This window comes from Takifugu rubripes, chromosome 20 (assembly GCF_901000725.2).
Source record: "Takifugu rubripes chromosome 20, fTakRub1.2, whole genome shotgun sequence".
Taxonomy (NCBI): Eukaryota; Metazoa; Chordata; class Actinopteri; order Tetraodontiformes; family Tetraodontidae; genus Takifugu; species Takifugu rubripes.
In genome coordinates, this window is record NC_042304.1 from 16018582 (window position 1) to 16043689 (window position 25108).

Below are 25108 nucleotides of genomic sequence, written 5' to 3' on the forward strand. Positions count from 1 at the left end.
AATAAGCCGGGGAGCTATGGTGTCCAGGGCAGTTTGCCCCTGGTAGGGTCTCCCAAGGCAGTTTGGTCCTAGGTGAAGGGTCAGACAATCTATCTATCTAAACCTGTAACACTCCGACACGTCTAAATGCATCACACCAACGCAAATGTGAAGACTGGTTCTTCTCAAAAGAAGCCCTTTGTTTGCTGAACTCTGCAGTATTTTCCCCATTGGTACACCTTCAGGATTCAAACTAATCAAACATTAAAAGCTGAAAGAGGAAAAAGGAGAAATGATCCTAAGTAATATCTAATTTGCTCAAGCTCACTTTGTAAATAGTAACATTAATGTCAAACTAAATCAGAAGTCTACCTTCGTTAAAGGTAGTTCTTCTTCGAGGATCGTTTTTCTGCTCCCTTGTACATTAGCACTAAAATCCATGTACATAAATCCCAGAGTAGAAAGGTGCTTTTGGCATTTCCAAATTAAATACGTGGTCATTGCAGTGAGAAACGTCGGCACAAATGGAGTCCATGATTTGTCGGGGACGTTATGTTTACTTCTCTCATGTTGATATTTACAAAGGGAAAAAAGCTGATAAGATTTGATGAACAGCCACTTAAAGGATAAGTTAGGTGAGATATTTTGCCATTAAAAGATGCGCCAACTTTCCATACATTAAAAAATGATGCACTCTGTCGGGTAAATCACTTCTGCTGCAAACATCTACACCTATTGCGTAAAGTCGAGCTGTGGTAATTGCTGGACGTGTACGTGTTGTCATCATTTTTCACATGGACGTGTCTCCGAGCCTTATGTATCGGTGACATGATGAAGTAGAAGCTCGGTGATGGAAGCCATTTTGAGTGCATTCAACGGACCTAATTATAGACTTATATAGCTCCACAGCCAGCATGATGATGTTTTCATGTTTACTTGCTCTCTTGCAATTTATCACCTTTTTTGACAGGTCTGGAGAAATTTGAGTGCACGTGTTATTCTCTTCTGCTGCATTATGCTTTTCACATGTTTCTTCGCTCAGGTTAGAGTAAAACTAAAACTCCTCCCCAAAGACAAACACTGTGGAGCCCATAATGAAGTCATCCTATTTGAAATTTTTTTACAGAGATGCTGTCTTAAATGTAAATGAAATCTTAATTGCGACCATTCCCTGTAGCCCAGGACTGCTCTGACCTTTTCCACAGAAATAGCGCTAATCCAGCAGTGTGACATGATAAATTGAACACACACGATTTCACGTCTGCTGCATTAAGTGCAGTTGCCATGTCGCCGTATCAAATGAAAAGGGAGGCCCTTTCACACTTATCGAAAGGGTCGGAATCTGTGACACCTGATATGAAATGGGAATAATGAGTGAAACACTGGACTGAGAGGAAGGTAGCATCGTCTTTCCCATCTTCTTTTGCTCTTCAGGAAAAGTTTCCACATCAAGCAGACGCCAAAGATGTAAATTTGAATGCGATCTGGGGTTCTCGCCCAAGAACCTGTCAACATGTAGACCACAGGATGCCTGTTAGAGCACCCTGAAAACACTGTTTTATGTCACAGTTGCGGGCAACCGTGCCCGTGAGTCGCTTCGCCCCGCGCACCTGTTGTGCATCAGGACACTAATTAGCCCCCTTTTTAGTCCCCGGAGGCACACCTGCTCCCTGCCAGATCGTTATTCGTGTTCCGATGACTTTCCAGGGTTTTCCTGTTTGCCTGCCTGCCTCCGGTTCCGACCTTGCCTGTTCCTGACCATTCTGTTTAGCCTGCTCCCCGGTAAACTCTGTCTGCCTTCTGCCCGATCTCGACCTTGCCCATCCCCGACTATTCTGTTCTGCTCGTTCCCCGGTGAATCCTGTCTGTTGTCTGTGTCTGACAATAAAGCAGTGTTCAGCCAAACTCTGGTGTCACATTTGGGTTCTCATCTGGTCCGTGACAGTACGATCTGGCCAATAATGAACCCAGCGCACAACCCCTCCCCGCCGGACCGACTGGAACGGATTGAGGGTTCAGGCTCGTCGGCGGGAGAGGGCTCCGCGGCGACACTTCGCGGAGGCAGGCGACCTCTCGACGGGAGTTCCTCCTCAGCCTGCAGCGTCTTCCAGAGAGGAGGAACCCATGCAGCTTGGCCGTACCTCGCTCACAGGGGACGAGCGCAGGCGGCGGCGTCAGTTCAACCTCTGCCGCTACTGCGGTGGACAAGGTCATTTTGTGGCGACCTGTTATAAAAGCCCAGACTCACCAGTAACTGGGGAAATACTGGTGAGTCCTATTTCTGCTTCCCCTCCTAGCTTCCTAGGACCTAGCTGCCCTTGTTGATTCTGGTGCTGACGCCTGCTTGATCGGCGGAGAGGTGGTTGGGCAGCTGCGACAGTTTTAAAGTGAACCAACAGCATCTTTTGGGCGTCTCTGCATAGAAAAACCTTTTTCCAGATACCAAGTCCTCCTCAATATCACAACACCATCATGCTCTTTGTTGGTGGATGTGCTATCTGAATGCTACATTATGATAGCACAACTATCAGTACGTATGGGATGTACGAGATTGAGATCGGTTTTGTCTTCATCACACGTATTCCCACTGTTCACCCGGGGACAGACTCCAGCACCCTCCACAACCCCATTAGAAGGACGGAGGGTGGTACACAGAAGACAAAGGCGCGCACACACACACAGACACACACACACAAACTACAATTAGCAAATTCAAGCCAGTTTTAACATAAAATGCTTGTGAGTGATACTTCAGAGGAAAAAAACACTCAGCTCAGATAAGGGCTCTGAGAGAGCCCACAGCCCAGATAATGGCTCTGAGAGAGCCCACTGTGCATCATTAGTGCTGATTTGCATCAAGAGTGCTTCAACACAAGAGGAAACATGATGCATATTAGTTTCGTGCATCAGCCTCCATCACGAACATGACCAGCGGGCCTGAAGATTAGTTCCCTCAAACTCCTGAACAGAGATAAGAGTATACGTTTGACTCGCTCACTTCCACGCTCTCCTGCCTTCACCGCACAAGGCTGCAGCAAACGCGTTGCAGCTCTCAGTCAGCATTTTCACTGCATTAAAACCAAAACAACAAAGAAGGAAGGTGCTTTCATGTGGTCCCACTCGCATGCTGACAGGTATCTGCATGCGTGTCCTCTGGAGACAGATGTCTTTAAGATGTTACAAGAGAAGGAGTCAGCCCCACAGGGAGACTCAATTGGACACAAATGATTTTGACATGTGGTTTTATTTTTAAATATAGAAAAAAAAAAAAAACATTTACAGGAATTGACAGTGATGCCGATGTCAGTTTGCGATGACAGACCTTGATGGGAGAAAGAAACAAACATTATTGTGTCATTCCGAACGGATTGAGTCCATTTAGGGTCAGATAAGCTAATTAGCTACACTGAGATTAGCATTCTTAAATGAAAGCGAAGGAGCAAACCTTAATCCCATTTTCATAAATATAAAATGACAATGAGATATTCATAAGTGGTTTGAGGGTTTGACCTCTGAGAGATGTTTCATAAAAAGACAAAGACAGCAGCGTTCGTCACTCCTGCTTTCCTTGGAATGTGGGATTATCGATTAAAGAATCTCCTCTAATTTATTGCCAGTAAAGTGTGTAGTTAGAGGGTTAGGACGCATAACAGCACTCCCGCACATAGTTTCCTGCTTGATCTTTCACAGCTTCCTCTCTGATTACTGATTGTTATAGTAATTATGAAGAGCTGACCAGTTCAAACAAGACTGGTGTGCAGCAATAAGTCAGATGAAGCCTGCTGTACATATTGCTGCTATCTTTAAAATCCATCCTGCCAGAAAACATTAAGACAGGGAGATTTTTCTTATTTTTTGAGTAATATGGATATAATTAAAACCATTACGGGGGTCATTACTTTCCTTCCTAAATGTATCTGTTGATTTTATCCTCCCTCTCTTACATTCCTCTCTGGCCAATATCACCATAAAACTACTAATACCAGTTATATACTACATGAATTTGTGTTTGAATGGCATGTCTTGAGGCACATTTTTATTGCCTTTGGATCCAATTCTTCAGCGGTAATATAGATGACCCTAATAAAGTGGCTTCATCAAATCCAAGAGCAAAATGAAGTCCCTTAAAAAAACCTCCTCATTCTGAGGCCCAGGATCCACAAAAAGACACCCTGTCAATTTTTTTATTGTCTTGTCACTCTGATCCCCTCAGGGAGCTCAAGAGGTGATAAATGACTTTTTTTGGTCATTCCAACTGGAAAATGTTGTCTCCGGGAGCCCTGTTTGCTTTATCTAATTAGTTGTGATATGAGAAAATGAAGTGCAATACCAAAATGATGGCAAAGCTGAGAATTACATGTCAAAACCACTTAGATTTTGGCCGTGTGCAGCTGTGCTGAAGTATAAAGATGGTGCCTTCACTGTGGGGTTACTAAATTCATTATCTCAAGTGCTGTTGCATATTTGCTTTGAAATATTTTGATGAAACTTGGGCATCATAATTGTTTAATCTCTTGCATTTAAAGGACATTGTGAGCCATTTTCAGGTCAACGTAACAGTTGACTGTGACCCAGGTGGGGAGGTTACATCTGGTGACTAAGTCTGGTGACTAAGAGCAGAAGGTTCTAGGCTTAATGGGCACAATAGTGCACGTTCTCCTGTTGTCTATGTGGATGTTCTCCTGACACTCCCATATGTCTGTTACACTTACGCCATTAAGAATCGGTACTGACTGTTTTAGGTAGATGGACTCGAGTACTTGAAGAGCACCCACTGAATACTTCTTTCAGAGGTGTTGTTGGGTTCATAAAGTTCACTAAATTATTATAAATGTGGGCAAAACGTTATGAATAAACTTGATGCTACACAGACATTTAGAACAATTCAGAACAGAACGTTCTAATGAGACCGTGTGACAAAACAGTTAATAACGGGGTGTCTTCATCTTTTCTCCGGGTGAATTATAGCAGTGATGTTTTATATGTGCTTTACACGCTTGGTGTGTGATACGTGTCGAGGGAGACTGCAATATCTTGGCTGTAAATGGTCTGTGGACGAGTTTATATGATCCACCCCTCCCAAACAAATCCTGAACTTTCTTTTTGTCTGTCAGCTGAAGACTAATAATGATTATTGGTGGTACAAGATTGTTGCTGCTTAGTAGTTACTAAATAAACAGGAGCTGAAGGGACCTGGGCTGACTTTAAGGGACTGGGCAGATTGTAGGGACCTCGGGTGACTGTAGGGACCTCGGGTGACTGGGGTAATTGTAGTGACCTGGACTGACTGCAGGTGACTGGGCTGATTGAGGGACCTGCAATAACTGTTAGGAACCTAGGCTGACTGGAGGGGACTGGGGTAATTAAGGGACCTGGAATAATTTTAGAGACCTGGTTGACTGTAGGTGACTGGGCTGACTTTAGGGGACCAGGCTTACTGGAGGGACCTGGGTTGACTGTAGGGGACCAGGCCTACTGTAGGGACCTGGGCTGACTGTAGGGGACCAGGCTTACTGTAGGGACCTGGGCTGACTGTAGGGGACCAGGCCTACTGTAGGGACCTGGGCTGACTGTAGGGGAGTGGGGTAACTGTAGGGACCTGGGATAAGTGAGAGGGACCTGGCATTACTGTAGAGACTAGGGCTGCAACGATTCCTCGAGTAATTTATGTAACTCGAAGAAATGATCGAGGATTCTTTTTAGTGTGACACACATACCATGCAAAGCGGAAGAAGACAAAAGTGTGCCGTTAATAACGCATGTAGAAGTGTTGCTGTACAGCATGGCATATTCCGGGAACCAATATGAGCAAAGAGAACATGGTAATAGGAAGAGACACAAGATGTCGATGGTTTGGGAGCATTTTAAATTAAAACTTAACTAAAACATCGTGGTGTGTGTACATTGCAAGGTGGAGCTAGCGTACCATAACATCTAAAAGCTATTAATTTGCATGCCATGTCTATAAATAAATGTTACATTTTCTTAAAAAGGAAACAAATTGGTTGTCATTAAATGCTCTGTCTTGTCCCTAGTAGGGACCTGGGCTGACTATAGGGGACTGGGATAACTGTAGGGACCTGGGCTGACTATAGGGGACTGGGATAACTGTAGGGACCTGGGCTGACTATAGGGGACTGGGATAACTGTAGGGACCTGGGTTGCAATAAGCCAGCGACTGAGGGCGACCCTGGCTTCACACATATGCAGCTAGCATAGGCTGCATCACCCGACCTGTGACCTCAAAAGGGGTAAAGTGATCAATCGAAGGACTTAGTCAGTAACAAGTTATTTTGCTCATCAATTCAACTCAATCATTAATTGTGCTCAATGAACAGTTTAACTTGCACATCAAAATAGTCATAGTGATAATGATGACATCTAAGTTATAAAATAGGATGTTTACACTAGTAACCACAGGTCTGACTTTTTAAAGCTGCTGGTCACATTCTGTTTGGAATTCCAGTAGAGCGTGTCAACCCCAGCAGCTCTGTGTACTATCTGAAGCGTGCTACTCAAATCATAGACGGAAAGCACAAACGGAACGCAGGACTTTTCATAGGGACCTGATAAGCCTCTGCCTGTTCTTTGCCAAGAGTGACACCTTTCATATCGCACCTGGTTATTGGATCTATTGCAGATGTGGTGAAACATAACAGAACGAAATGAGATTGAGGATCTACGATATGTATTTGAAATAGATTTTGATAAGACACACATTCAGATGGTATCATAGTTTATATTCCTGAGATGGGGGGACCGGAGCGCTGTTCTGGAATTTGGCTCCGCATGAATGTGCTTTGAAACTGTGAGCATGTTTTATTCATACGCCAGCATTTCCTTTGTGTCGCCCTCAAGGAAAAGTAGATCCTGTAGACAATATAAATTCAGACCCTTAAGCTTGATGATCATCCCGATAATCCTAACATGCAGCAGAATCTCATTCTTATCATAATTTCTGTCTGAAAAAATAATTATTACTGGGTAATTTTATTTTTCTGGTGAAAAAAGCAGAAAAAGTGTTCGCTCAATGTAGCAGTAAGCTCTAAAAACCTCAGATAAAAAAACGCATACAAAACACCTTTTAAACAAGCAAGGTTAAGAAAAACATCCAAGATTATTATAACAATAGCAAAGTCCAAGTGAAAAAAAGAGAACCGCTTCATCGGAGTATAAACAGACATTCAACCCCGACCACCTCAGCAGCTCTGATCCAGAAAAAGATTTGATTTTAATTTATTTTTCTTTGCACTATCCTTCCCGCAGCGCTGGGGCCAAGGATTTGGACCCACTTTGAACGACAGAGCTACGGATTAACTGATCTTCCTCGTCCACATTAGCATCTGCTGGTGGTTCTGGGACGCGGAGAGCGACTGAAAGAGCAGTCAAAACATGATCACACATGAATCTAACCAAGGTTTTCTAAAATAAATTTGCTTCACAGTAGCCACATTCTCCCTCCCTCCCACAAAAGCAAAAGAAGGAGAATTCTTTGTTGGTTTTTTTCCTCAGTGAAAATCCTTTTGTGTTGCCCGTGAATTAATTGAAATAGTTTTTGACTGATGATAAACGTGTACCTGTGGATCCACAGAAGAAGAACCATCGCTTCATCTTATAAAAAAAAGGCTTAAAAAATTATCAGGTATTTTGAGGCCATTGTTTGCATAGAAACTTCAAAGTTTGACTGTGAAGTCGCGTTCCCAGTTGCCATCATCACGATGAATAACATGTTCACCTTTGTGAGCCTGCTCTCCAGAGCGACCTTGCTGTTTCACCCTTGAACAAAGCCCTCAAAAGTCTCAGCTCTAAGGGCTTTAGTTATTGAGGTTCTGCACTACTTCTGAAAGGTTTTTTATATTCACCACAGGGTGATCGCAGGAACAGACAACATTTAAAGCAAAGCATTTAAAGCAAAGGTCACATAAATCTTTAAATTCTGTTAATGATAATAACTCAGCATAAGCTTTTCAAGCACATTGTAGCTACAGAGCCACAATAACGGGCGGAATAAAGAAATCTCTTCAAAAGCATCATGGATTTCAAATGAAAACTTATATGACTTGTAATAATTGTTGAAAGACTAATTGAGATGGGGACTGAAAATCTCTGGTGTCAGGTTTAATCTACAGGTGTCCTGATCAAATGATCGCAATTATCTGTTGGACAAGAACACTGTTTCGGTTGTTATCACCCTCCGATTCAGTAGAAATGGAGTCCTTGTTTGTCCCTACAGCCATATAAAGTGTCACAGAGCCCAGTATGATGACACCACTGTTGCCGGAATGTTCTCACCCCAGCTGGACTGAGTTCACTGTAGTGCCCCCCATACAAGGGTGCCCCATAGGGGCAACTCCCAACTCAAGCTAATATTGGACTTTTTTGGTCTGTGTGACCAAAACTTCATTACATGATATTCCTGGAAGGCAGCACTCTGAAATTTGTTTTGTAATAATGATTGATTTAAAAATTGCATCTTATAAAAGCCTAAGTCTAATGGAACCAACTAAACACAGCTCAAAGCAATTAGCAACAGCCTGCAAGAAAGACTGGCGGAAGCATCCGGAAATATGGATGCAGCAGTAAGTAGGCGCTAAAGCCGCCGGTGGATTTGTATTCCCCTATATCCTGCTCCACAAAAGCAGCGGCGGCACCAGCAGCACGAGCTAACATATTGGTCTGTAAATCGCACAGAATTTGACCAGATTTAGTTGATTTCCTCATGAAGTCTTTTCTCCAGGTCCGAGCTCATCTCAGCGTGGACAGATTATTTTGGTTTGTTCAACTGGGATTACCATTCGGCCAAAGAATAAGTGGCGGTTCGGGAAAATTGCAGTTATGCTAATACGGCGGTGAAAGCTCACGGCAGATCTGCGGCACACTTCCCGATGAAGTCTCGTGACAGTATGCAAATGAATGTGTCTGAGCCGGCTCTCACTGATGACAATGCTCGGCCCAGGAGGCACACATTAACAATCCCACTGAAAGCACCTAATGTGTCCTCACACACTAGTGGAGCTTCTAAAAATCCATCGCTGTGGGGAGGATTTCACTTTAAAGAGACCTATTTCAATTCTGGTCCTGTCAGACACAAACATTTCTACACCTTCGACATATCAACCAATATGATCGATTAATGTTTGTGTTGGTGCTCTTCCATCAAGGCTACAACCATCACTGGCAACAGATGCTAAGCATGTCATTATGAAATGAGTAACTAAAGCTTTATTGCAGCACCTTTGAGTTTTCATTTGTTTCAATCATCTTTTGGGGAAAGTTCTTTACTTCTTCACCAGTGTTTCTCCCACACAAACCTCTTCAGGTCAGCTAGAGAAAGTTCCTTTCCATCTTCTTGATCTTGTTTTTATGAAGCCATGACTTTGTTGTTGCAGAGGTGTGCTTCAGGTCGTTGTCATCCTGAATGATGAAATTTCTCGTTAGGATTTTTTCAGCAGGACCCTGAAGGATTTGGTGCAACGCCGGCTGTTATTCAGAGCTCTTTCCCAAACTCGGGTTAAAATCCCAGATCCAGCTGAGGCGAACTTTCAGACTGAAGAGTGAGGACGCGTTTCTTTTCATGCATGATACGCGCCAGAGGTCTCACACCAGCAAAAAAGAGAAAGAATTCACTTCAAAGGTATCCTGATTCAACCCCACTTGATTAAATTTCAATCAAATGTTCTCTGTCTTTGTTGGTATTTGTAAAGACTCGAGAGGCAGAAGAGGACAGAAAAACAGATCTTCCTGTATTGCCCTCAAGCAAAAGTGGGAAAAGAGGTTCTACACAATATGATCATCACTTTTTGGGAAGTTGTTATCCTTCTCATCACGTCAGGCACATTTAGCAGGTCTTTGAATGTGCCGGGGAACAAGCGCAGCGCCGCGGTGACAGCTTCCTGTCTGCTTCATCCCCTCAGGCAGCCGTTTAAATTGTTTACCATGGAAAGCGGTGAAGATCCTCTGGAGGTGCTGAGATATTTCCCCAGGATTTCTGCGAGTCACTGTTTTGCATATGAAGAGAAACGGTGATTCAGATGTTCAGGTTGGATTTTTATGTGTGAACCCAGAAACAACCAGGAAGTTAGGACAAATACTCATTCTGGAAAAATAAAAATCAGTGCACATGTGATTGAAGCGCGACCATTCTAAAGCCTTTTTGTGTGTGTGTGTGTGTGTGTGTGTGTGTGTGTGTGTGTGTGTCAAAGGAAAATATTCTTCAAACGCTGTTGCTGAATGTGTCACTGTGTGACTCAGTACAGCAGCCGGCTTGGATAGGGAAATAATTGGCTGTGCTGTGCGGGGGCATGCACGTCATTCTAGCTTGGCGTAGCAGCGGATGTGTAGATGTGATCATGGTCCTGAATTGATGAAGTGTGCTCCTTCCTGCCCCAGCTCGGTGGAGATGTTGGCATGTACAGAACATCTGATATTCCTTAATGAGTGGTAACGTACATTTCCATGCTGCTGTCTGTCAATTTCCTTTTAAGACCTTTTGATGCGGGTCATGTTCCGAAATGTTACTTTGGCATATTTTTGCAGTGGTCCAGCAGGAAAAATGAACTTTTCTTAACATCGCTCATCTGCTTTCACCTCTCCGGTTGCAATTCCAGCAACTTCTCTTAATTATTTGCTAACGACGAACTCTTGGAAGCCACTGTGAGTTCTTCCTGATGTGAAAGCTCCCTCAGCTGGATTCCTCTCAAGCTAAATGTCATCCATAGATCTTCACCTCACCTGGGGTGAGCAAAGACACATGGAGGTGCCGATCATTTACACGGGGGTTTTGTGACATAGCAAATCTGATTATTTTAGGACTGAACATACTAGAATTTCCTTAATGGTCAACTCAGGCTGCAGCACGACAGCACTTGCTACTGTTTTTTGGTGATTAGACCACTTTTTTCATGGAGGGTAGAAAGAGAAATCTGACTTATTTCCCCAAGAAGAACTCAAAGAACATTTGGTGGAGTTGTTTTATACATCTGGAGTTCCTTAACAGCAAATTAGAATAACCAGGCAAGTTAACACCAGAATGAAGCTAACGGCCTGAAGGCTGCATTGACCGGAGACTTTATTATTTTTCAACAGAGGTCCCATTGCTTCTCAATGACAGGCTCACCTAAAAATGCCCGGTGGCTTTCCACCGCTTGTCAGATTGTCATATAGAGTATATGGAAAGTACCTGCAGCAGCAGTGAGACAGGAAGACACTAATAAGGTGACAAAATACAGAGCCAAGCAGTTTCTACAGGGAAAATGCTGCCACAGTAATTTCACATGGAATAGAAAAATAATGTGCCACTCTTCTCCAATTTTGAACCTTATCTGTTCCGTCTGGATTTTCTAATAGTGACTGCCATCCAAACTGGAGGATTTCTCCATGCTTCATATACAGACGGGGAAAAACGTGTGATATATGCCCCGTTTGCAGCTAATGCATAGTAATTGAAGGAGAAAATGCTGGCACAGTAGCATTCAGCCTCCTTGACCAGTCACTTCCTTTATTCATTTATTCCATATAAATGATTGAAAACAGGCTCAGCTGTAGAGAAAAGTGAGCCGCTAATAAATAACGTGCAACGAGTCAGTTTGGCGGAACGTGAAGCATGTCATCAATGTTACAAAGACAAAATGGCAAAGCCTGCCAAGCTCAAGCACGTTCTGAATAAAAATTTTAATTGCTGCCTCTTGATTGCCGATGTCAGTTAAGAAGTCCTGGGGGACTCCGCTGCTTTGGCCCGGTGGAGAGAATCACCTGTCTCGTTGTGTTGCTAATGCTAATGAACCTGATGTTTATGCTCTGAACTGCACATCCAAAGAAAGGCTGCAAACGCTCGTCAGAGCTTCACGGACCTCAACAAGGAGCTGTCAGTCTGATCCTTAACAGCCTTGAAGTTGCTAAGACAAACAAAGCTAATGAGAATAATGTTGTGATTCCGAGGGATCTGATGCTAACGGGAGTGCTATACATAGCGACACTTGGGGGAGAACTCCTCTAAAGGTGATCTGAAACACCTGCACGCCCCGATGCACCATCCATTAGAGATAAACCAGTCTCAGAAGGTCTATTCTCCGCTGGTGAAATCATTAGTTTTGCTTGAGCCCCCAACACAGCATAGACCTAACTGTTCTCTCACGGGGGACCTTCCTCAGCCGTCTTGTGCAGCGCTTCTCTCCCCATGCCTTCCCTGCTTTCATATTTTCTCTTCCTAAATGATCCCCCATCATCCATTACTTCACAGCTGGAGCCTTTCATCACCCATCCCATCTTTGTGAGGAAGCTTTTTTACCCCGTTCAGTCTCCACATCCTCAGCCGTGTGTCCCATACTTTCATCCTTACTTCTCCCCAACTTTCCACTTTTTCTCACTTGCTTTCTCCTCTTATTCGACATTCACTCTATTTGTTCCCCTCTCTATCATTTCTGCCCCCTCCCCCCATCCTTTGCTCCATTTCTTACTCATCCAGTATTTTCTGACATCCTCTCCACCTTGCTAAACACGGAACCACATTATTCCCCTCCTTCTTCTGAGGGGGGGGTAGCTTGTCAGCTCCAAGCTTTAGTTAATCACTCAGGCAGCCAGGCAGTTTGCTGCTAGCTCCCTGGACACTAATAGCAAGACAAGCAAAGAGCAAAAATGAGGGAGGGGCAGGGCAGGCTGGACTCATTAGGAATACAGGTATTTAAGGAAATGGTCCATTTCAAATCAAAAGATAATTTGTCTCCTGCTCAAGTAAAGACGGGCTGGAAATAGGTCAGCTGGAAATGAAGTGGGCTGTGGTGTCGGCTATGCTGGGCTGGGCTGTTGACATGGTCGATTTCAGCCTTGATAAATACTACTCCTGCTCGGATGGCATATATTATCCCCCAAAGAGCTGTTGGGGTTGCTACCCAAAGGTGTTTTATGCTGATTCTGTGTTGCTGTCACACCATTCAGGCTGGACTCCATAAAGCTGAAATATGACCATCATTTGCACTCTGGCAAAAAAGGCAGCGAAAGAAAAGTTGCTGTCAGGCCTTTTGTGGCGATCATTGCTGTTGGACAAATCTCACGTTGCCCATTTTAAGGCACCCTGAAGGCAGTGGGACTCAGGCCATTAATCCTACAAGAGGTAAATGAAAAAGACTGTAATGTCAATGTCAAAACAACAAACAGACTTTTTGTTACTTATAATTCACGTGTTTTGCATGTTTTACTTTCCCGATGCCACAGCCACGCGAGTCTTCCACATGAGAGGGTCGATCTTGCCTGTTCCTGCCATATGCATCTACGGTACCATCACATCTACGGTCTGATGTGTCGGCTCTTTGCATCAATAAAATAATCCCCAAGTCCAACCAGATACTTTTCTGTGTTTTGGTCATTTAGGAGTATTGCTATTGTTAGTATTTCATGTTATATTAGTGACTATCGGTGAGGTGGAGCAGAAAAAACTGACATTGGACGTCAGGAGTGGGCCACTCATTTCTGTCCCAGTCCAAGTGAGATGTCATTCAAAGGAATGTCCTAATCCTCTTGTATTTTTATACAGCGCCGCTGTTCCTGCCTCTGGAATCACTGATCGATCGTCTGACTGAAGGACATGAGCTGGATGAAGGAAAACATAGAAGAAGAACGCAGCAGCAGCATTGGTGCAGAGGAAGCAGACCTGTCACCGTGTTGATATCCTTGCTATTAGAGGAACATTCTCAGGTGCAGGCTGGCAGTCTCCAGTGTTTACCAGAGTGCATCATTAGCCCAGCGTCTCGCAGCCTTAAAATGTCATATATCCACAGTAATGAACTGAGAGAGCGAGGACTATTCCCAAACTTGGCCACTGCTGCGCCCACATTAATCCAAATGCTCAAACTCTGCAGCTCAATTCCCTCCACTCATTAACAATGGCAGATATCAAGATAGGAATAATGAGGGAGTGCCCGTATGTCATGACACGCGGGTTCTTAGAGGAAAAGAAAGAGCAGGGCAGAGAACAGGCGTGAACGGAGGAGAGACGAACACACGGAATGATTCTTTTTTTTTTATAAATGGGAAAATCCCCCTGAGAAACGGCTCCGGCTTAGATGACAAACCGCATCTATTCATACTGTTTGGAGATGGTGACAAGCTCTTCACTGTGCCAGAAAACTAATAAGAATGTACAACCCATGTGTCTTATATTACAAAAAAGAATCTGTAACCGTCTACTGTCATGGAGGGAAAATGGTTTGTACAAAACTGTCACATTATGCAGGTTCTGAATAGACTTCCAAGGACTTCTTTTTCAGTCTAAAATGCATCTAAATCAGCAGGCAGGTAAAACTGCGTTCACTTTTGCCCGGCTCTTCCTGAGGTGGTATCCTTGTCCTGTCAAGACACTGGATGACAAACTGGCTGTGAAACAGCCCGGAATCAGAACAGGTGACCATTACTTTCCCCTTAAAAGTGTATTTGCAATTTAGATGTGGACAGATCTGTCTTTTAAGGACCATTTCACTGGCAGAAGTCCGCATTTTAATAAACAGTATTTCTTGCAAGTGATTCGCCCGTGTCTGAGAGTTTTGGCAGTTGATGAATTATGTTGGAGCTCAGCAATACATTGCTAGTCATTATGCATTTTTACTGTCAAGATAAAATGGCAGATTCATCATCATTTGATAAATATGGACCCGGAATGACCAGCATCCATCTGTGACTTGAGATTGTTCTGTGTAACGAGTTTGCTGGGTGTGACAAGATTCCATGGTGTCACATCTCAGTCTGACCCACCAGAATCGCACATTAATTAGTTCGTCTCCAGTTCTGTTGTGGCACGGCGCGATGGTTGAATGATTTATTTCTCTAATATTAAATTAATTCATGTTTTATTGAATAAAAAGAATGATTTCCTAGGAAGATCCCACCCTGATCTGCTGCCAGTTCTGTTTCTCCTCAACGGTTTTTAACGGCTCAGGTGTCTCGGCTAGATTTATTTGGCACTTGTTCTTAAATCCTGGATTAGCTTTGTTATTGAAAATTGCTTCTGTTTATCCTTGAATCCCAAGTTTTACAGCGTATTTTCCTTGTTGCTAACTTTATGCAAACATTTGTTGATTTGAAAAAGTGGGTATTTGCAGTCATTCCACCATCAAAATATATATCGGAAATACAATTATAATTGAACACGTGACAGCGAAAACGCGCCCGAACTCGCTATTTCAAGGCCACAGCTCAGGTGTTTCCGGTTTGACTGAGTGTTCCAGGTGTGTTGGACTTTCAATTTGGAGATACAAGCGGGGCGAGTTCAGCCCGTGTGGATTCACGTCGCAACACGTGGACGCGCACAAGGAAGCGTGCGCCCGTGGGACTGCTGCCTTAATGAGAGAGGAGAGAAGGAACGAAGGAGGTGCACGTGAGAGCGGGGCGTCCAGGTGACCGCGGGTGTCAGGTGAGTGCTCGTCTCCTGTCCGCTGTGGAGGCTGCGTTACGCACGGTGCGCGTTACGCACGGTGCGCATCCACGCCCCCCCTCCTGCTGAAAGGGGGCTTTCTTTGCTGCTCTTGCTTGCTCCGGGTTTTCTGTTGAAAACGCTCTTGATCGCGATATAAAGTTGGAGTGAGATGAAATTTGTTTATTCGTGTTGGATCACGATCTGTCACCGCTTATTTTTGGAAGGAATTGAACCAGAATTTAGGAGTATTTTCTTAAAAAAAAAAGAAAAAAAAAAGAAAAAAAGATAATACAGAAAAACCCTTCAACCACCCAAACAAACAAAAAAAGGCTGCCATATATGTTTGATGGGAGCAGAAAGGGTGAACTCCCTGTGTGCTTTATTTAATACTGATGAGGGTGGGGAATTCATGCAGGCATGGTGATGAAGTAGGAGGAATAAATAATTAGAAGGTGTTTCACAGCTGATCAGTCATGGCCAATTAGATCAGCTCTTCTTCTTCTCATTAAAACTGCTGTTACAGCTTATTGTCAGGTGATTAATGTAATTTGAGGCGTCACAGTGAGCAGAGAACACCTGCTTGATACACACTAATATTAGTGACTGCAGCCATGTTTTGGGTGGATTATTATCCAGATGAATTAAACAATAACTGTTTGAATGGGAGTCCACTAATGCGCTCACAGCCTCAGTGGTATTAATAAGCATGCTGTGCACGTTTGTGCCTGTTGGTGAAGTGAACTGCCAGAATAGGCTGATGCGTCTTGTGTTGCTGCTTGAGTTTACTGTCAGAGGGGCGGAGCCTTGTCTGCTTCATGATTTGGTCTCATTTCCTGGTATTTTCAATGGTCGTCTGAGCTGTGTTTTAATGGAAAACTGGCAGAACTCACTATGGAGCTGGCACGAGAACCCAGCGCGGGCCGGCCACGACGCTGAGGTACAAAGATGGCGGCTGGTTGCGGATTTGTTGTTTTGTGTTTATCACGAGCCAAAATATTGTATCGGAACAGAACCTGCTGCTATCAGAAGCAATTGGACGCTAAACGTGTTTCTCCATAGCTGTGGCACTGTGCACGAGACTGCTGCTACAATACACAAATCATGATCTGAGGAATTATGTGATTACTGTTGTCTCCTCTTATATCCTGCATTTCCCTTTTATATTGCAGTCACAAACTTTGATATATATATTTTTTTTTAGTCAGGACTGTTTAGACTGTGTGGTGACTCCCGCTTCCACTTAAGAGCTTTGAAATTCTGAGGTCCAGATTTCGCAGTAGTCTAAAGCTTTTTTAATCCTCAAACTTGCATTCAACAGAAACTTGAAAGTGTCTGGCTCCATTTCTAATGAAAACTGTTGGCTGATGAGTTGTGTGAAGATTTCTGAGATATGTAAATATAATCCCCTGCTGTAAGCTGCTGTATATCCCCTCATCCTGTGTACTGATGCAGAATACGACCGTGAACTCTGGCAGCTTACACTTATTCTCTGGTCTGCTCTGCTTACCGCTGACATTCACCACAGAGTGTTTCTGGGATGTCGCAGCGGAGGCTGACGCAAAAAGATGGAGACTGGTTGCAGATTTCTGGTCCTTGTATTCATCCGTTATCAGAATGTTAAATGTTATCTTCCGTGTTTATATCACGTAGGGGCCATTTTCACGTCATCTGTCCGCTGTCACTTTATCCCTGAACACTCCTCACAGTTCCTCCTCTTACCTCTCCGTCTCCGTGTCGTGCGGATGGGGCTCCATGGCAGCAGTCGCCATTAAGCACTGGATTATTGTGGCTTGGAAAAGAAATGTGGAGGCTGAGTTTTGTTTTCAACACCTCTGATCTGCTTTGCTTCAAGATTTCGCCATCTCATGAGCAGATGCCCCGTAATGGAACTGCAAGCCAGGCGGCATCCACCGCATTACACAGTCCATTAGCAGCAGTCGGGGAGAAAGCAGTGCAGATTATTTTATTCCAGAGGTCTGAACAAAATAGAGATTTGTAGCAATGGAAGGCTGAAATGGTGGAGGGGGGGTGGGGGTTGTATTGGGCCGAATCACTGATCAGTCTTTGCTTTTTAAAATTCGGGACCAGTCAATGTGCTTTCTGAAGCACCGCTTCAGTTTTAACAAACGTAAATGCAGAGAGGGAAAAATGGTATTATCAAGAGAAGCACAAACTTGATGTCACTCAAGTCTACAAAAAAAATCAAAGTTTTAAAATGTGTTATTGAATGTGTTCAAAAATATGTAAAAATACAAGATAATGAATACAGACAACCTATTAGTCTTGAAATTGTGTGTGTGTGTGTGTGTGCGTGTGTGTGTGTGTGTGTGTGTGTGTGTGTGTGACATCAATTTGGCTGATCTGCCCTGTTTCTGAACAACATGGAGGCTGGTGTTCTGTCCACTTCAGTATGTACTAAAGCCTAAAACTCTTCATGAAGAGAAGAGCCTAAAACTTTTCTCCAAGATGAGCTGTATAAGGTTATCAGCTTTGATTGCTCCCTGGCTCGGAGTAGGATGGCAGACCCACACGCAGGGCAGCAGTGGGCAGGTGCAGGAAGAGGGGTGGATAATTGGCTGGCTACTGTGCGTAGGCTGCCGGTGAGGTTGGGCTGCGCCTCCTGAGGAAGACCCACAAAATGAGCTACTGCATCAAAAATTGAGGTTGGCAACCTCCGTGAACATCTGGGTGATTTTTCAAATGAGCATTTCTTGGTCCCAATGGAGACCCTGGTGCTCCTGCTATCATAAGCAATTGGGATGGAAACAGACACAAAATACTTTCCTCCCTATCTTTGGCTTGCATAAGTAGGTTGGGCAAAAGGGCAAACTGGGATGTGCTCCAGACGGCTGCTACGGTAAAGACATGGTTCGTATTCTGAAGGAATGATGTCCTATCAGCAGGCTCTCACACAATGCATTCCCCTTTAAAATAAAAAGATGTCCCTGTTTTGACTGAGTGGTGACTCCTGCTGCCACTTAAGAGCTTTGAGAATCAGAGGTCCAACAGTCTACGGCTCTGGTGGGTTTTTATCCTCAAACTTGCATTTAACTGACATGTAATGGTGCCTGGCTTCATTTCTAATGAATCCTTTCAACTGACTGAGACGGTTTTTTGACCGATGCGTGCTGCACTAAAAGCCAAACTGTTGGCTGATGAGTTTTATGAAGGTTTCTGAGATGGAAATGTAATGTAACTGCTTGGTTCCATCAAAACAAAGTAGAACTTTAAGCTGCTGCGGCGCCCCTTCACCTATGCGTGGGCAGAATGTGCGCGAACGCTGACTTCTGAATTTGAGCAGCTTCTCCGGACATAAACATTAGTAATTAGGTTATAAGTGAGGATTTGGCACTGATGTGGGGACATTTTGGATCAGTTTCTGACTGTGCTTTTTCACCGCCCACACTGTTTTTTTAATTGGGTGTTTTATATGTGCTGATTATCTTAGTGAGAGCGGCACTCGCTTGTTACTAAAAGCCATTAAAAGCTGGTAGGAACTTCTTAAGGATATTTTCAAGGGTTTATTTCTTTTCCGTTTCTCTATCACATGTAGGGTCTTCAGATGTAGCCTAAAGGCGTCGAGATTTAAGGAAAATAAACAGCCTCTTATCCAGTTTGGAGGTCCTGATTTAGCCGAAGTTGGCAGAGCTGATGGAGGAACACATTTGCATTTGGCAGACCAAATCACAATTTTTATAGGCCTCTGCAGCAATTACACATTCTGTGTTAATGTTACCTTCAGAAGAAATTAGCCCTCTATGTATTCCAATGAGTCCAGTCCATTAATTTAGTTTTATTGCTGCAGAGTTGGATTCACTTATGCCTCTGGCAGGGAGAAAGATTATGTGCATAAAAATAAGCTCCACCAAAACATTTTTTCGAGCACTTGGTAGGTGGGCCACCTGAATGAAAATGACCTTCATGACTTGGTTGTGTTTCAAGCAATTGTTCCATTTGTCCCCCTCCCCTTATTTTAGTCACAAGGTGCCTCCATCTCTCTGGTTCAGGTCTCGGTGTGGTTGTGATGGTTTTTTTAGGGAAATGTTTCCTCTAAGGACCAACTGATGGTAAAATTGTCACCTTCACTGAGCACCTCCTGTGCAGATGGCTTTCTTATTCTCGAACATTATGTTTTAGAACCCCATTAAAGCATTATGAGTGTTCGCACTCCTGCAGGAAGGGTTGCGACTCTCCAGGTCACAATGGGAATTGTCTGATTGTAGCTCGTGCGCTGAACTATGAAGTACGTTTTCAGAATGCCGTACAGATCGCTCTGTGGGGAAAAGCTGTTACGAGTAGTCTGAGAAGAAGCAAGACACCGCTGAACGGTAAAAGCAAAGCGGCGCATACTGATTGAGGATATGTTTTGACAACCTGAGAAAATCTACCTTTGGGGATTTTGTGAATCCATAACTTACACTTTTACCTCTTTTTGCTCTTCTTGGGAATCTGTCGAGTTCAAACGTATTTCTTTAAATTGTGCAAGTTTAGAAGCTAACAAAGTATGCAGATGTAGCTGAAAGGATGCTTATAAAACATCCCACAATTGAGTTTTATATATATTGGAGAAACAAAGATCAGACAACTTAACGACTGCGAAGTACCAGAGAGAAAAACAACTCACGTTTATATATTGTTGCTGAAAGAAAGAGGACAGATGTCTTCTGCTGCACAGCGGAAAAAACCAAAGGATTTGGTTTCTCCTGTAGTCTGTCCCAAATGGTGGGAAAACCAGGATGTCTCTGGGAAGGTTACCCTGAAAATCAAGCACCGGAAGGGGAAGGAGCAGATGGAGACATCACTGCTGGCAGCTGGAATTCACCAGCAATATTTTCCACCCCTGCTTGTTTTAGCACCAAAGAAAGCTGCTGTCCTCCCGCTCTGGTCCCAGTAATGCTGGGGCTTCCATTTTTGTCTCAACGCCAGGGTCTCATTCCTCTCTGCACCAACAGAAATCTCGCATCGTTTAATCACGTCCCAAAAACCAAAGAGCTGCAAACGATTGATTTTTCTGTCCGAGTGATTGATGATCTGCATGGAAGGACTCAACACAGTAAACAACCAAATTTTGAATTTGGTTTGGCACAAATGGCCTCGGATCTAATCCTCTTTGACACAACTGATTATGAAGAGTTCTTTTCTGGTGTGAATCCATACAGAAGGAGCTGCACGTGGACATGCTCCAGGCCCCCATCATTTCAACCTTTCTCATATTTTACTTTTAGACACCAGGTTTATGTCTGCTGAGTCAAAAGTCAAAGACAATTGTCGACTTGCTGTCGTTCATACGAGGTTGGAATTCTAAATAAGAGCTCATTGAAGTCAAGCTCTTCATTTAGATTTGATGAGGCTCTCGTCAAAGTGGGTGGGGTTTCTGTAACGATCCTGGCGGAAAGGAAGCAAAATGTCGACTTCCAGACTTGCATTTGCTGATTGTCTGCTTTCATCAGGTGGAACGGTTAAACATCACAGGAGTGCAAGACTGCCTGTGGACAAGGCAGGCGGCAGAGCACACACCCATACTGCACAAAGGACTTTGGGGGGGTGCTGCTTTTATTTCACAGCTTGGAGTGAGATATAAACCCCACCAAATTGCAACAGACTGCAAACCTGGGAGAAGAACCATCTGAGACGGGAGCTTTGATGCGGTGTCTTCCTCGCTCCCTTCAGCAGTACTCCATCAGCACAAATCAAAAAGACATCTGATGCCTGGAACTCGCTCCGCTTCTCTTCTTCTGGCAGATTATTGGATGCTGTAACAAGGCATTAACCACTGGTTTCTTTCACAATTCAAACCAGAACTGTCATAAATCTAACATTGCACAGAAGCTACTTATTACCTGATGTATGGGGACCTAGCCCAGGCTGGCTTAGCTGCCTTTTACATATTCTTGATATATGTCGGCTAATAAAGTGATTTAGAAATTAATGCATTTGACATTTCAGAAATTGCCCATCCTCATTTTGCTGTAAGGATGGCCGTTTATGTCCCGACTAATGTGGCGTTCATGAGAAACCCGTCTTTCTGTGGGCCACAACACCGTAACACAAACTCTTTACTGTTTAAAGTTTCCAACGGCAGCATTTATTGGCATTAAATATCTCCTTTTAAGCTGCTCATTGCTGAACAATGTTGGTGTCCAGTGTCCCGCATGAGAAGGTGACTCCAGCGTGACAAATGGGCGACGGCAACGCACAATAAAGAACTCGGCTTGTCCCGTCATACCGTATGGGTATACAGTCACGCCTTCAGCGTTAGCCAAAACTATGTAGTGTGGCAGTCAGAAATGAAATTTTAAAAGTGTAAAATATCAAATGGTTATTTGTCATCAAAGCCACTGTGGCAATAAAGAGAGCAGGAGCGTGGAGCAGAACAGCTCAGGCGTTATCGATAAGCTGGTTAAAGGATGAAGTCGCTCTTGCGCAACTATCTTTAAAGGTGATGAACAAAAGGTGCACCCCCTGTAGACCACACATAAAAATTTATTTTATTTAGAGTATTAACAAATTGCATTTTACATTTTATACATTTCATATTTATGTGTTTTTGCAACTTTCTTTCACAAACGACAGCATTATAAAAATAAAAGGACAGGTAACAGATTGGGAGTGTGATTTTTGTTTTCTGGAGCTCTGCGGAATATGTTTGTTCAATTTATAGATATATTCTTACAAAAAAAAAAAATGACCGCTTAAAAACCGGTTGGTGTGCAGAAAACAACGGATGTGACCATTCCGGAACAAATTCACTTGAGAAAATGAAGCAAATATTTCAGCAACCATCGAACAAATGGAAAACAAACACATGCTCAAATTAGAACGCTTGTGACATTACAATTCTTCTCTTCTCCGATAATCTCTTTAAGTATGCGAGTGGATAAAATCTGTGCAGCCTAAAAACATCAGTTTGTTCTCATCTATCAAGTTAATTTCACCAGGAAAGGAAAAAACAAGTAGCAATGAGGCAAACGTGGTGAAGTCCTCCTTAAATCTACAATGTTTACAAATTTTTCCAAAAAGATATGAGGCTCTCGACTGGGATCCATGACAACAACGAGAACCTCGCCGAAATACCCCCCCCGAACCCACCACCGCTGCTCCGCGACTGCTCTAAACCATCGTCCAACACTTCAGCCCTCCTCTGGTTTTAGCTACATAATTTGGTTGTTTCGTACTCCATCGATCTGGGCTGCTTGGCGCTGAACGCCTGCAGCGCCGTTTGGATCCTGGCAACGTCCGTGGTGGACAGTTTGAGTCGGTGGCGCAGCAGGCAGGAGAAGAGGTCCAGCGGCTGAGCTCCAGGTGGCGAAAGCCTGTTCACCCGGTCCCGGATCTCCAGCAGCTGCAGCAGAGCAGAGTCCTGCGATCCCTGAGTGTACGGGTAGTCCAGCTGCAGGATCAGGTCCTGGATTGCATCCGGGTCAAAGTGCATACTGTAGCCGTAAACCTGGATGCTGTTGATCTTCATGTAACCCAGGTTCCGTCCCGGTTCCAGGTACTCCAATGGTTCATAATATACGGTTCCGTTCCCATTACTTGAGGGCCCTTTGATTCGGCTGCGTAGGTAAAAGTGGACCGTCTCGAAAAAGGTTTTCCACTTGTTTCCCAAAGTCAAGGTCCAGTTGTAACAGTCGTGGGGAACGTCTAGTTTCGTCCTCTCCCATTCTGGGTAGCTACTCTGGTCCGTTGGCATGATCCAACTCTCTGAATGACTCCCCCCAAACGGATTGATGTAGACGGAGAGCAGGGGGTCCAGGGTGCTGTTCTTGGTAAGGCAGATCTGTAGAGACATCCCCAACAGCATGTGGACGTGATTCGACTTGTATTTGTTGCTCTTCAGCGTCAGCAGCATCCTCTTCCTCCACGACGGGTCGAACCAGTTGTTCAGCCTCACGTCGTTGCTGACAAAGATCCCGTGGATGCCGATGCGGTTGTCGCGCTTCTGCAGGAGGAAGCGCAGCTCCACGTCCTGAAGGTCCGTCTCGAAGCCAATGTAGTGGTCGGTGGAGTCTGGCACCTCGTGGCGACAAAGGCCCTGGCTCAGCATGTAGCCCTGGTTGCAGGTGGCGCAGCGCGAGCGGTTCTCGTAGGAGCAGGACGCACAGGAGGTGCCCTCCCCCACCGTGCAGGGGATCACACCTTGGCAGGGGGGGTGCTCGTAGGGGCAGGAGCAGCTCCTGGTCTCCTCGATGTAGGAGCCAATGTGATTGTTCTCGCTGCAGTAGATGATTGAGAGGATGTAGTTCAGCCAGTAGCTGAAAGGCCTGAAAGGAAAAGACAAGCAGGTGTCCAAAAGTCATAGAAAGACAAATACAGAGAATCTCAAGGGACGTGAAACAAGAACATAAAATCATGCTGGTCAAAGTCTCACATCTTTGCTTCCTATTTGATGGAGTAGAGGAGCTACGTGAGACTCTTTTGAATTTGTTCAAGGCCTCCAATCTCAACTACATTTAAATGATGCTTTATATTTAAAGAGGTGAAGGACTTGATGACGACATCGGTCTGACGTTACCGATCACCTTTGTGTTGCTCTGGAGCAGCTGCTCCACAACACCGCACACGTACCGAGTTCTGTTTTAATGCATATTCCTGTTCAAAGGGACGAAGAACCTTTGTCCAAACATTTGTCCACCTCAAGCTGGGAATTTAAAAATGAATATTAAATCAAAACTTTTCCACTAACCAGGTTTAAGACAAATTCGCACAAACAGATTTGAGCATTTCAACATAATTACATTCTAGGGGGTCTTTTGTACTTGCGGAAAATGTGTTCTTGCATTTAAAGGCACCAGGAGACATCATGATACAGTAGATGCTGAATACACAACCATACGCTGTCGCCAGGAGGAAACGGATTAATAAAGTTTGGAGAACATGAAGCAAACGTTATTTATTCAGTGCAGCCTTTGAGAAACTTTGCAAACACTTGTTTGACCTACAGAAAAGCGCTTTAAATCACCATTCATTTAATATCTTCTCTGGATCATATTTCTGCTCTTTATGCTGCAACACAAATCTAAGAGCCTCGACCCACCATTTGCTACCGCAGACGTTGTTTGCGGCCAGCGTGAGCAGGTCGGAGTCATCGTTAACGGCCTGAAACCATCAGCCAAGAAGAACCAAACCTCCGCCTGTTGTTTTCCCCCGTGTTCTTAAGAAGAACCAGCCATCAAACAATGCTCCAACAAAAGGAGACGCAGAATATCAAATGGTAAATATTGAGACCAATTATCTGTAGAACGCGGCGCCACATCCTCAAACCACAATGTTTATAATATGCTTGAAAGGCTCAGCAGCTTCTTTTGAACTCACTTTTGCTCATCTTAAAGAGTCTCTGCTGCGCACAGCAGGACGGTGGAAGCTGCGTCACCATCGCGGAGCGCGTTGAGCCAGCGGGACGCGTAAACTGTCATGGAGACGCAGCGAGGCGGCGTTGGACGTGCAATCTGGTGGCTTTCGCCTCATTTCACTCTGATTGATCTGAACTCAAACCTTTTGCCACAACATACAATGGAGAGCCAAAGCCTCAGCTTCAAGTCATTAAAAAGCAATTAAAACGGCATTTTAAGGTTTGTGTGTGTGTGGTTGTGTGTGTTTGTGTGTGTGAAGAGGGGGAAGGAGTAATGTGTTAATTAGGTGATTTATTGGAGATGCTTGGCTTTCAAGCCCTTTTAATCTGAACCGACAGAGACTCTCAGATCTGTCGGGGGCAGCAGGTTGGAA

The 25108-nt window shown here is 44.2% G+C and overlaps 1 protein-coding gene and 2 long non-coding RNA genes across 3 annotated transcripts in view; 2 read left to right on the forward strand and 1 right to left on the reverse strand.

The window, feature by feature from the left end:
• Window positions 1-10291: 10291 nt before the first annotated feature.
• LOC115247293 (uncharacterized) lies at window positions 10292-13306 on the forward strand. Its single transcript, XR_003886346.1, has 3 exons — window positions 10292-10419; window positions 12913-13087; window positions 13189-13306. It is a non-coding gene; the product is annotated as an uncharacterized lncRNA (long non-coding RNA).
• A 1764-nt stretch (window positions 13307-15070) lies between these two features.
• LOC115247302 (uncharacterized) overlaps window positions 15071-25108 on the forward strand; it is a 95981-nt gene continuing 85943 nt past the window's right edge. The window contains exon 1 of the long non-coding RNA XR_003886354.1: window positions 15071-15379. This is a non-coding gene — a long non-coding RNA (uncharacterized lncRNA). The remainder of the gene's footprint in view (window positions 15380-25108) is intronic.
• Window positions 21850-25108, reverse strand: part of LOC101079095 (BMP/retinoic acid-inducible neural-specific protein 3-like) — a 29671-nt gene continuing 26412 nt past the window's right edge. Inside the window, exon 8 of the mRNA XM_029828586.1 lies at window positions 21850-23646. Within this exon, the coding sequence (XP_029684446.1) occupies window positions 22530-23646 (1117 nt within the window). The 3' untranslated portion in view covers window positions 21850-22529. The remainder of the gene's footprint in view (window positions 23647-25108) is intronic.